The following is a 14,107-nucleotide window of genomic DNA, read 5'->3' on the forward strand; positions in this document are numbered from 1 at the left end:
AAACCTACCTCCTATCAGTCAAATGCATAATAACAGGACATTATGTATTACGAAAGAAAACTTTGAGAGTGTCTTCATCAATTTGTGCGGTTATAAGTGCCAAATGTTTCATGCCCTTCTCAGAAAGAAATATTAAAACCCCAACGATCATTTTGAATAACCCTGTATTTCTGATGAGTGGCCTTCGTATCCGAGCTTCCTGAAAGCAAGTGCTGGGCTGAATGAATTATGGACAGAATTTGGCATGTATGCTGTGACGTTGCCTTTTGGTTTAGGTTTATTGACGCCCGGGAGGAAATAGATAAGTTGGAAGCAGTGCCAGAGATGGTAATTGTCAATAACCACGTTTGATCAAACCTAGACAAATACGCACAAAAATTGATTTTTGCAATGCCTTTACTGCGTGTGCCTCGAGCAGTTGCTTGAACCACGCGCACGTAACGGCGAGCAAAGCCCTCTTATAATGGGTCGAACGGATCACATGCTCAGTGCGTCCGTTAAATGCTAATTTTACCGACAAAGGGGTATTCATTTAATATTTCTCCCATGCCAAGGATTTTATACGCAGAAGCAACATGCGAAAAGTTCAAATGTGCGTTTTGTGTTGACACCTATAAACAAACAATTTCAATTAGACCAAATGCATATACCATGTTACCAAAAAATACTCTTCAGAATACGTAATTAGTTACACAGTCTGTCGCTATACAACGACGCGACATGTGAAGATTTCCATTATCTTAGTGCGTTGTGTTTGCAAATGCCAAGAAAAGTACAAGTAAATATTAACCAATGTGACCTTTATTACTTTTAACTTTGTCACTCAACAATTGTAAGTACATACATATTCAACATATTCCGTAACAATATTACCTAAGGATAAACGGCAAACATTAAGTTAATCACAAATTCGTGTTCCCCTTTTTGGGCATCTTGGATCACACATACATTGATGCGTACGTCTCTTGCAAGTAGCTCGACCAGCGAGGTTGATATACAATTCTAATATTCAGGTACAAAAGTTCAATTATGTATTTTACTCTACCCAACAATTACTGTACTTGGGGGTTGTTCATTTGTAATACCCTTTTTATATATAATGTTACGAACACATTGAAATGAACGCTTTGATGCTACCGTATTGAAGGGAATTTTCACGGAAAAGCAAACTACAAGGGGCGAATGGTTGGCACGTAGGAATTTACGTAAGATCCTTTTTGTTGTTAAGTATTTCCACAGTCGTTGTTCTATAGTTCAAAAAACACGAATAATTAACACTGTTGCAATTGCAGGTTACTTTAGGTAGTTCTTTTCGTGGCACGCTCACAATTATGTAGTGATTAGTCAAACGTGGAAAAACCAGACACGCAGACAACGGCTAACTATAGGGCAGCCATTTGCAATTTAATCAGTGCATGCTTCTAGCAGTCAAAAACGCACACGTTCATTCCAATTATACAAGGTTCAAAAGTTTCACTTCCCGTGTTATGGTTTGTTCAAAAAAAAAAAAAAAGGATGATTGAATTCGTGCTTCGTTAATTTAGGAAGTGGCAAAAAGGTCCGAAATAAGATGGGTACCGTGTGCTGCATAAATAGTTCAAAGTTTTAGGTTAACTTCACTGCAAGTCTTTTGCGTCGCAATTTACCAGATCTTCCAATTCTACGTACCTTAAAAACTAGGCATGTTTTACGCAAACAGCCTTCATTAACATGGCGAGTTAAATCCACTGTCCGGAGCCTTAGGTGTTTGAATGCATGCTTTTGGTACTCGTCATGCAACTCCCAGTTCTATCTTGAAGGTACGAGAAGGTCGGCCTGATAAAGCGACTGCAGCTGCCTTGTGGTTGAACGTCTTTTCACGGTCCCATCGAAGCACGAAGTGAAAATTGCTGAAGGACCAGCAATTTCAGTGTATTTGGAGGAGTACCACATAGTGTCGCCAGGAGGCAGCACGTCTATATGCAGCTGACAGAGGGAGCTACCCTCTGGCGGCGGACATGAGAACTTTGTTTTTAAAACGAAAGTTCCTTTAGTGGACTGTGACGTTGCGGGATTTTATATTATAAAATCGCATCGTCACAATGCAACCATCACAACTGAATCCATAATGAATGGGAAAAAGCATAATACCAAGCAGTGAGAAGAGATCAGTTCATAGGTCTCTACATTTTCAGCAGCGGCGGGTGCTCCTTAGGTGGCAAAGTTGTGCAAATACCACATATTTCTGAACTTATATCGAAAATTATAAAACTCATTTTGTATTAAATAATAGTTATATATTGTACACAGTAATCACAATGCAAATTTCTTTGAGAGTATGTTCTGTTCACTGCCTATGCAAGGGATGAAAATCTTCTTTCGGTGCAGTGCAGCACAGTGGTGTACTCGACTCCTGACACTTTAAGAGGGCATTGGAGGCCTCTCCATCCTTTTACATGCATTTCAGGCACAATACCTGCCTTTCCCTCCATCCGGGCAGTGGGTGGTTGCAGGCTGATTCCCATTGTCAACCTCACAACATATTAAAGGGAGACTACTCTTGTCTTGTGAACCATTCACTTGCATATAATAAGATAACTAAATAACAGCAACGGTGGCCGCGGTGGCTCAGTCGGTAACGAGTCTGACTACCATGCTCAAGGTCCCGGGTTCGATCCCCGGCCGGTTCAAATCCGGGAACTTTTCTAACGGTGGAAGCGGCCCCGGCGCCTACCCAGCGTCGAATAACATGGGTACCTGGGGGAAACCCTGGGGGGTAAAGGCGGTCAGGGGCGTGATGCTGATCACATCACCCCCACTCACGACCGGATCAAGAAAGTGTGGGGCGTTACCCCCACACCCCCTATAGGCCTTCATGGCGTGGTGCTATGCACAGGGGAACACTTTACCTTTACCTTTAATAACAGCAACCTCCCTGGTGGAAAGGGCAGCATCAAGCCAGAGGTCCCTGGTCCCTGACAACATTTGCTGATCCGTTAGGCCGCAGTGGCAACAGGGCCCCTAAACAGGCATATGAATAACCCCCATTCATCCATTTCACCTGTTCATTGTTCATCCTCATCGATCAACATAAAAAAAAAATAGAATTGGATCGAAACAGCTATATAAACAATAGGTTACTTTCAATGTTCCTTGCAATCAAGGGGACCAAAGTTTGATACTCAGTGGAGGCACATAGTGGTTCGGATCTCACTTTAAACAAAATGTTCAGTTCCGATTACCCTATCTGTGCATAAAATGTAATTTAAAACAAGAACTCAAACTCTTGATGTCAAAAAACAAGTTTCAAATTGTGAAGCATGGTTCGATATTTTCTGAATGCTTTTCTTTCTTTGTTGAATTTTGTAGTTTGTGTTTGAATGCATACCAACAGTTATTGCTTATATTTAGATATATTTCTGTCAGAATTTACTTGAGTGTATGTGTGTTGAATAAAGTTGTTCATTAATATGTTTCAAGTTTCTGGAATTTTTGGTGTTCATTAACAAAAGCATAATATAATGAAAACTTTCATATCACAGTTCAGTATTGGCATATCCTTACTTATTCTTTTTTCATATCTAAAATTATCTCCAGACCTCATGAAACATGAGATATTTTTCTCTGAGTAGAGTTTAAAAAATGCATAGAATGGTAATAGCAAACACCAATGTCAAAGGAATTGGTCACGAGCCTGACAGAAATATTGGAATGGACTTTCACCTGCATGACCTACTTCTCAGATCGATATTTTGACCCATACCTTTATTTTGATACATTCCATGATTATATTTGGATGAATGTGATTTTATCTCTTTGGGTCACAATATGACCTTGAAATGACCTTCAAGGTGAAAATTTTTAGTGGCATCTACCCTAGTATTTTTGTTTGACCTATGACTGATTGATTTAGCATGGGTGACAATTATTAGCTTCCCATGCAGGTAAAATATTTTTTTAAAGCTTTTTTGCGTCTTGTCTGGTCTACTAATACCTTTATCTAGTTCTCCACATAGCTACCTTTGACATTGAGATGCTTGTCATGCCTCGACACAAGTTTAAATATCTCCTCTTCATACCATGTCATCGCCTGGTGATTCAACCTGCAAAGTATTTACCAGAAAGGTGCACCTTCATCTTTGGAGGAATAATAATAATAATAATAATAATAATAATAATAATAATAATAATAATAATAATAATAATAATAATATCCGAAGCTGCATCGATTCTCTTGAGTGATGTGGTCCACCTTTTTTTATCAGTGCATCCATGATAATCGGGTCCGATACCCGGTGGAGCACATAGTGGTTCAGATCCCACTTTAAAACTGTAGGTCCAGTCCCAATTAGCCTTTCTGTGCATAAAGTGTACTTAAAACAACAAATCAATCAATCAAAAATCAATCATCCATGATGATAGATTGTCGCCCTGATTGTTCCACATTCTAAACATCTCTTCGCCCATTATTAAACATTATGCACCACTTGGGGACACTTGCCGCATTCACAACACTTTCGCCATAGATTTCAACAAGTATCCGATGAATGAAACAAATGAATGGAATCACCTACGCACCTCACAGTCAGAACTTGCAATCAGCGTGTTCATTGTTACTGCTCGTTACTCACCAGATGAACAGATTGGCAGCACCAACTGCACCAGGCAACTACCTACACCACACCAAACACAGTGAACAAATGATCGACCCCAACGAAACAGTTGGGCTGGCTGTATGCACAAACATTCTTTACTTTCCGAACAACCTACGTATCTATATTACAAATAAAGAGTGGAATATACATGTTTCCAACGTGATAGTTTTGCATTATGAATGCCATTACTGTGATTAGGAAAAACAATTTATTGAGTCATTGCCCTTGAAAATGGTAATAATGATGACCGTATCATTCAAATACGAAGCACTGTGAATTATGTAGCACTGGACATAGAAGTATTTCTCAATATAACAAAACATGATGCAAAATGTGGAAACTATTGCATGGTCAAGTTAGTACTGTGCTGTTGTGTGACTGCCATGGGGAAAACGTGAGTTTGATTTCCTGGGTGGATGATCAGAGTGGAAACTTTTCTGGTTTCAACTCTGGAATGTGAATGAAGTTAGGGCATGGTTTGCTTAACTTAACCACTTGTACGAGGGACTTTCTGAAAGTAAGTTTTGTCTTTTTTTTTCACACGGAAGCTTTATTACAAACAGAAGAATACAATGTCATAACAAAATACAATCTTTTGGCTATTTTTCCACCTAGTCGCCACCGACATTGATACATTTGTCATACTGTGAAATCAATTTCAAGAAATCCTCCTGGTAAAAATCGGTGCCCAGCTATTTAAGGAAGTTCTTCACAGCCTGTTGCACCTTTCCGTTGCCTCTCGAAGTGACGTCCTGATAGTGCTGACTTCAACGCAGGTAAAAGGTGGAAGTCTGATGGGGCATGATCGGGGCTGTAGGCCAGGTGTTTCAATCTCTCCCATTCCAGACGACAAATGTGTTCTGCAGTGACTCTTGCATTGTCGTCCAAGAACAAAACCTCTTGACTCAAGAGCCCTAGTCTCTTGCGTCGAATGACAGACTTCACTTTGCTTTTAGTGTGGCAATAGTGTGCCGCACTTCCATTTGTGACACGTTTCCAGCACACGCCTTTCTGCCATACTGGTTTGCACTCGAATGAGCTCGGGCACGATGGTCTGCTGCTTATCTCTATTCTTTGGCACTCTGCGGATGCGCCATCGCTCCTCTGCTGTCGCTTCTCCTGTTGTGAATTCAGGAAGGATTGTATTTTGATATGGCAATGTGTTTTCTTACTTTGTAATACAGCTTCCCTGTGGAAAAAAATGACGAAACTTACTTTTGGAATGTCCCTCGTATTTTACAAAATATGCAGTAAATTTTATTTTGAAAGTAGCGTGTATTCCTCTACCAAAGTTCGTTAGCGGTTGTGCAGCTTTCAGAATGGTGAAGTGATGTTTGAAGACCAACCCTCATATGGTTGATCTTCAAAGAGCAGAAATAATGAAAACATTGAATATTTGCACCAGGTAGTCAACTAATAATGAGCCACAGTTGTCCAGTCAATAGGGTCAATGGGTGCCATTTATTAACATTCCATGTGGGTACCCAGGTTTGATTTACAGAGTAGGTGATTTCAGATGGATTTCTCCAGCAATATCCATACATGGAGCATCTCTGAAGTGCAACCAGCCTCTTTTTTAAGTGAGTAACTGGGGTGACCTTTAGGTGATAATGGTGGCTGGAGCATCATGCTGACCATACCACCTCCGTAAATTTGCCGTATGGGAACCAAAAATGTGGTTTTCGATTATGTTTAACAAATGAGGAGTTCAGACCACAAGTGGCGCAACTTCATTTTTAATGAAAATGGAGTTACATGTTTAACTTAAAACTGTGAAGTATCAACATTTCAGTGCTAAAACTAAGCATCTTCCAAGTTTCAAATTATTGTCCATAGAGGTCCCACTATGTTTGTTTTCCAACATGTAAACATAATACTAAGTTATCTAAATGTGTCTTCATCTCAAAACTGTATTGAATGGGTTTAAGCCAGTCTTGTGCTCTGAACCCCTAATTCAGGGGTCTTTAACTCGTCAGACAGTGCGGGCCACATTAACAATTTCAGTTACGCTCGCGGGCCACGAAGCTACACTACGGTATTGAGAACTGTAAGATGCTGCCATCTACCATTTACTTAATCCAGTTTTTATGTTGAGTACTTAAATTTTTCAAATGGGCATGGGCCACGGCAAAGAGCTCTGCGGGCCACCTATGGCCCACGGGCCATGGGTTGAAGACCTCTGCCCTAATTGATTGATTGATTTGCTTTATTTTATTTTGCTTTTTGTGCCACTTTTGGCTAGTTTGTGAAGATGAGGATGAGTGATGATATGATGAAATTGATGAATGAACACTCACAGACATCCATGCCCAGGCCAGGATTCGAACCCAGGACCCCTGGCATCGTAGCAGAATGTGCTAACCACTCTGTCACGGGGGCCGGCTCTGAACCCCTCATATCTTCTCTAAAGAGCTCTATTTCATGCTAGATCAACATATCATCACCATCCTTTGCCGTTTCCTGTCTCTGGTTGGGTCAGCATAGAAGTCACGCCTGTCCTTTTTTTTCTTACACCACTCCTTTCTTTCCACGGTGTTCCAATCTTGTCCTCTTCTCCTAACACTCTTCACTATGTGCTCTTTTCTTCTAATCATTAGCGGTAAAGTGGAGTCGCACATCTCCAATTTAATGACTTTTTTTTTAGTCAGACATATTCCTAAGAACACATTATTTCCTCTCTCCTGCAAATTTGATAAATTAGAGTTATGTATGTCTGTTTCTCACATGACGAAATGACCTAGAATGTGAATATGTGGGCCCTACCTCCACATGTGCCTTTATCCCACCATCTAAGTTCCACAGGTTTGAGTCCAAGTCAGGGCATGGGTGTTCTTTGTGAGTGTCCCTTCATCAACTTCATCTAATCATCATTCATCCTCATCATTTTGATCATCCAAAGTGACACATAAGCAATGTAAAATATAACAAACACAAATACAAATAATGTTATTATCGTTAGAAATCAACTTTTCATGGTATTGTTAGTCTTAAAATTTTCTTCCTATTTCTTATGTTACAGTGTACTAAAATACCAGATGTTCATCTCTCTAACATTGTGGATCACGTTGTGCATGTTCATAGTTCAGTTGGAGACTACAGCAATGAATTCAGGTTGAAATTAAGGCGAAACAATTATGTTACTCCAAAGCATTATTTGGATTACCTAAATAGCTATGTTGTCTTACTGCAGGAAAAAGATGCATTCATCATTGCTCAGGTATAGTGTCTGCATGAGTTATTCTGTTATATTACTATGTTGTCTCTATATAAATTTATTTTCCAATCTACAGTTTGCATTGTTTTAACACTTTTGACTGTACTTTGAGATATACAGGGTGTTACTCAAGTTCGTTTCCAACGCTTAGGAGGTGATTCTACAACTGAAAATAAACACAAAAGTCATGTGACGAAATGCCGAAAACGGCACCCATTCGGAGTTATTGAAGTGCAAAAAAGTGTGAAAATTATGTTTACAAGGAAATATTGGCACAACGACCAAACATATCCTCTACTAAATGGTTTCTTGCACGTTTCCCTCGTTAGCTTGAGGAGCGCTGACTGGAGGGTTACAAGCTTTTGGAATTCGATATAGATATACTATTGATAGACCAAAGAACAATTTCCCTTAAAATAATAAAATATATCTTTAATGTTGACTTGCTGAAACTAGAAAGATTGTGGGCCAAATATTTTTAGAACACCCTGTTCGTCTCAATACACAGTAGGAAGGAGCGAGCAACCTTCCTCCCACTACCCACAATGAGACTACTTAAGAATTATACAGAGAAAATTCTCAGAACGGTTTGAACTACAAATTTCGCCCCCTTGCCCCTTTAAGGTTATGCAAACGGTGAGAAATCCTCGCTTATATTCACCAATGGCTATTAACCCCCGGAACAAGCATGAGAATCCCCCTGCTGCAAGAGAATTCACAAATTAGTACACATGCAACAATAGATGCAAACACCTGGGTGATGAATAGGTTAAATTATTGAAATTATGTACTCAGGTATACAAACAACAACATTTTATTATAAACCCCTAAATAAGTGAAATTCTACTGAAGCATGAAAGTTAAATTTTAAACATAGCAAATACTAACATGTGTGAACATCTTGACATGTACTCAAGTTATTTGGCAACTGAGTGTATGATATACTGATAATTGTCACATGACTTTAATTTCCAAAAGTTAATCTACCCAAACTCAATTAAGGTTGTGACAAGTAATTTGGGTAGAATGCAATTGCTCTTTGCAAATAAAAATAATGACTTAACGGTGCACCGTATTGACTCTATGATCGAAATTTAGTGTCATATAATTCAAGTTACATTTGCTCTAAATAGTTTTGCACTGTAGCGTAATACAACATAAGCTCGTCAAATTATTCCAACCCAACTGATACAGCATGAACAAAGCTATTTACACATATTTTGCCACGTCAAGATTCGTGACAGTGATTGATTACTTGTAGCAAATTATACTACCATGTGTTTACATTTAATAATCAGTTTTGCATTAATGGCAAAACGAATGATTTGGTTAGATTTCAAATCTTTGACAACAAATATCCAGATGTCAAATTCGTCTACATGTAGCAGATAATAATTCACTATGCTAATGGAATAGTGTCACCTGACGTTACCCGATGTACGTATCAGCAGCGCCAACTTGTCAAAATTATTGGGGGGCCTCTGATCACTGAAATAAATTAATGAATGACTCACTCCCTCCCTTTTTTAAAAATAAAAATTACGTCTTTGTATAGCAGTTTTTAAGCAGCTATTATATTCCTCATGCAAAAGAAATGTAACATGAAAAACGTTTAGAAAATGTTTCAGTCTTTTTATGTCTTTTGTGTCTGGTCATTTGTTTTTTAGATAACAATTATTGAAAAGTATGTATTTACATTTAACAGTTTTTTAACAGTTTTATGCCGGCCTTGGTAGCCGAGCGTGTTGGGTGGTCGACTAACTCGCTTTGATCCGGAATACCTAATTATTTCTCCTTGGAACTAATCTGGATATATCTTGCTTCTTAATCTCGATTACATGCACCTTATGACACTCGAAAGTATATTTAACTAGAATATATCACATCAAATACTCATTTTTCGAAGATGGCGGAGTCGCCCATTTTGTAAAAATGCATGCTTTATCGGAATCTTTGTATGTCGACCTCGGCCAAACTGCACCAAAATTCCCGTTAAAATCCGAATTATTTCACTATTGACAGTGTCCTGATGGCTTACTGTGATCATTCCTGGATTGCTTCAGTCGACCTTCCAAATGCGAATCCAGGTGTCAGTGAACAAGCAGGGGAACTCTCATTGCCTTTTTACTGCAGGGTATCATGGTGATCGGGATCCTTGGCCCACCATAATATCACCAAAACTTGGTGAATCGGACCTTCATCAGGGACACACTGCTGTAAATACTTCCCGCAATGATATCCGTCTGATCAAAATCACTTTTCGTCGACCAGACGATACCAAAATCCACACAAAGTCTCGAAAACTAGAGGGCACAACTCGCTTGCAACTTCAAGCGTCCATTTCTCCAGAACCAACCAGAAACTAGTTTCATCCACTTTTCATGCAGCATCAGCTGTTTCCCACTCGAGACATCTTTTGATGATCTCGCAAACCACTACGCTCTTTTAGTTCGGAGACTACATGCTGAGGACATCTGTTGATGACCAGGCAAAAGAAATGAACCTGTCCTTCGTAAACAACTCGTAATAATAAAAAATATAACCATAAAATCCATACTATTATTTTTGTCATCACAATTTTGTTTTTCACAGTGGATATTATGTCGACCTTTCATCATAACTTTCCCAACTGATTCATTAGTAGGGGGTGTGCGGGATCCAGAAAAGTTGGTACCGGGATCGGTAATAAAAAATTCCTGTCCCGATCGCGACTTTGGGAAATGATTTTCAGACATTTCGGGATCCCGAGCAGTTCGGAACTTCCAAATGGTCATTTTACAAAGTGGTTAGGCCTTAATGTTTTCCTTTTCTGTATCGTAAGTGTCTTGACACTTCTCGGAAATTGTTAGCTTTTATTTCAGAAATAAAAAAAAAAAATTGGAAAGGACATAAAATTTGCAATTTCCACAGTGTCGTGAAATTTTTTTTCCGTTCCCGAAAATTTCCCAGTTTGGTCGGGAAATTGCAGATTTTACCCATCCCGAACCAAAAAAAAAGTTCTGTCCCGCACACCCCTAGTCATTAGTACGTATTATTCTAACTCGTTGGTTCACAATCTGAGACTTGTGAAACACATGTAATTTCAGCAGTTCCTTTTTGATTGACTAATATGGTTTATTTTAATTCGCTTTTCTGCCACTTTTGGCTAATCACGAAGATGAGGATGAGCGATGTTATGATGATTTTGAGGGACACTCACAAATAACTCCCATGTCCAGGCTGGGATTCGAACCCTGGACCTCTGGCGTTGTGGCGCGGTCTGCTAACTGCTCCGCCACAGAGGTCGGCCAGTTCATTTTCTAGTCATACATACGCGATACAGAAACACGTAGTGAGAATTTGGATTATTAAGTCATATTTACTTTTATGAAATAACACAGCGAAAGTGTAAATTCATCAATGATCTTGCAAGAAAATATCTAACTTTCAAAGGATGGAAGAAACGAATATGAGGTAAGGTGTAAGGTGGCTTAAGTGGCTGTTACTTTTCCCTGCTGTTGAAAGAGTGCTAGAAATGTTCGTGGCATTAAAACCATATTTTTTTGACCCAATCTAAACTACCTAAAATTTAAATTCTGTTTTTGGAAATATGTTAAAGCAAAGCTTACTTGTTACATTTGCATTCATTTATGGGGATATTGTGTTCTAATATCCAAGAATTGGAAAAAAGAGTAAAATTCTGTGCTTGAAACTATAGATATTCGTAGTTGTGATTGTGTGTTAAACAATAGATTAGGAGATTGCTTTCGTTGCTTAAAGGTAAGAGGAAATTATTTAAAAAATCATCAGAATTATATGTGAGCAAAGTCTTGGTAGGTTTTTTTTATATTGATTAAATTATGAGTAATGGCAAATGAGTTGCCATTTTTTGCGGTGTCCTCTTTTTAATGACTTTGTCCTCCTTATTCACCATGCTATGTCCTCTTTTATAGACATAAGGGTCTGGTCACCCTAGTCACAGGATGGCCATTGCAAGCAACCTCTCAATCGAAGCAGCAGTCCATGGAGTGAAGGCACACTTCATAACCAACAAAGGTTAAATTCAAAGGATAATGTTCTTGATGTTTTCATACAGAAAAAGCATTCTGCCTCAAGACTCCACAATCAATACAGGTGTCTATTGCAACACACTTAAGAAATTGCATTTGTGAGATCCAGAATAAGCAACATTGCATGCTTAGCCACTGTGTTGTGATGATTCATGAGAATACCCATCCACACACACTGTATAAGTGCCGGTGTCAGTTATTAAATGCTAACCAATACTTTCCAGTACCAATACTGGCTGAGCCTTACATACAATAGTTCCATATAAACAATATTAACCTTTAGTTTCCCAAGCATCTCGATCGAGATACCCAAATGTAACCCTCACGGTCCCAAGCATCTTGATTGAGACGCTGTGTCAATGTCGTAGTTTTTACGTTATAACTTTTCTATTTTTGGCTAGAATTTCATTTTTTTTAATATTGTTCTTAACACATGTATTTATCAGAAATGTTTCTTGCACCTTTTTTTTTTCTTCATGAAAATGGAGGTGAAAAGGCGTGAAAAGGGACTTCTCTTTTGCGTCTCTTTTCAAGGTCAAATTTTTGCCTACAAATGAAGACGGGCTTTGTTGTTCTAAAGCAATGCTTTTCATTCCCGTCTGTTAACTGCATTCGAAGGAAACTTGTTTATCAGTATCCGATGTCAAAATGAAAGTTTTCCATGAGGGCGCAAGCAGGGGGTGGGGAGTAAGCGTCTCGCTCGAGATACCCAAATGTAACCCTCACGGTCCCAAGCGTCTCAAGCGAGATGCTGTGTCAAGGTCGTAGTTTTTATGTTATAACTTTTCTATTTTTGGCTAGAATTTCGATTTTTTTATATTGTTCCTAACACATGTATTTAACAGAAATGTTTGTTGCACCTTTTTTTTTCTTCATGAAAATGGATGTGAAAAGGCGGGAAAAGGGACTTCTCTTTTGCGTCTCTTTTCAAGGTCAAATTTTTGCCGACAAAGGAAGACGGGCTTTGTTGTTCTAAAGCAATGCTTTTTACTCCCGCCTGTTAACTGCATTCGAAGGAAACTTGTTTATCAGTATCCGATGTCAAAATGAAAGTTTTCCGTGAGGGCGCAAGCAGGGGGTGGGGGTGGGGGAGGTTGAAGACTGGTTGTTGAATCTGCGTTGTGAGAATGGAATTTCGAAGCGCGCTGAAGGAAACCTTTATTTTTTTAGCACAAGTGTCCACAAGTTGCAACAGGGGTTACCCTGCATTGTCTAAAAATAGAATTTCAAGCAGCTGCAAGAATCGGCGCTCAGGGGGAAACACCATTTTTTTTTAAGAAAAGTATTTTTGAGGGGATTTTCCCCCTTTCTCCCTCCATATATACGCCGAATGTGCATAAATTATATATCGTCTGAATCTGTGATTCATTCTGCATACAACGGTGTATCGTTCATATCTCCAGGGCAAATAGTCTCTGAGCTAAAGTCATTTCAAGATACCGCTGCATTTTGAAGCTTGAATCAGTGGCGTGCCGACCATTCCTTTGGTGGGTACAACTCAAGTTACATTGGTCATATGATAATAATGCAAATATTTTTGTGTTCCTTACATGTCAGCAATCATTTCCATGTGCATGTCGACACTGTCATGTACTTTTTCTTGAGGGGAGGGTGGGGGAACCAAATTTTTTTTTCCGAAATTTTGGAATTTTGAGAGTTAGCCCCCTCCCCCTCGCCACATATACGCCGAATTTGCATACATTTCATATAGTCTGAATCTCTGGTTCATTCCGCGTACAACGGTATATCACTCATCTCTCTAGGGCAATTAGTCTCCGATCTACACTCATTTAATTGAAACTCTGCATTTTGCTCAAAATCGGCTCGGGACCAAGAGGCTTACCAGTGAAAATGGCCTTGGGACTCAAAAGGTTATGGCAAGGAATGGAGCATTTGAAGTGGAGAGACAAAGCAATAAAGGAAAGAGTTGATGAGAAACAAGCAATGCTGAAGGGGGTCAAGAAAAGAAAAAAAAATTGTTGGAACACTGGCTAAGAATGAACTACTTGCTACAGAGTGCAATGAAATCAATGGTTAATGGAGAAAGAATCCAGGGAAGAAGAAGATATCAGTTAATAGATAATATTATAATAGATGATATTAAATTAAGTGGAATATACACTGACATAAAACTGAAGGTGTGAGATCAGAAAGTCTGGAGGTTCTCTTTTCTCATAGCCTGGTTAGCAAGCCATTCTTGGATGTGCTTT

The 14,107-nt window shown here is 39.0% G+C and overlaps 1 protein-coding gene across 2 annotated transcripts in view; it reads left to right on the forward strand.

Moving 5' to 3' along the window:
* Positions 1-14,107, forward strand: part of Dhc98D (Dynein heavy chain at 89D) — a 519,777-nt gene that overhangs the window by 328,146 nt on the left and 177,524 nt on the right. For both annotated transcript variants that reach the window (XM_083131330.1, XM_083131320.1), the window contains one exon: positions 7,654-7,851. In XM_083131330.1, coding sequence (XP_082987456.1) covers positions 7,654-7,851 — 198 coding nt within the window. The remainder of the gene's footprint in view (positions 1-7,653; positions 7,852-14,107) is intronic.

This window comes from Lepisma saccharinum, chromosome 1 (genome assembly GCF_977018435.1).
Source record: "Lepisma saccharinum chromosome 1, izLepSacc3.1, whole genome shotgun sequence".
Classification (NCBI taxonomy): domain Eukaryota; kingdom Metazoa; phylum Arthropoda; class Insecta; order Zygentoma; family Lepismatidae; genus Lepisma; species Lepisma saccharinum.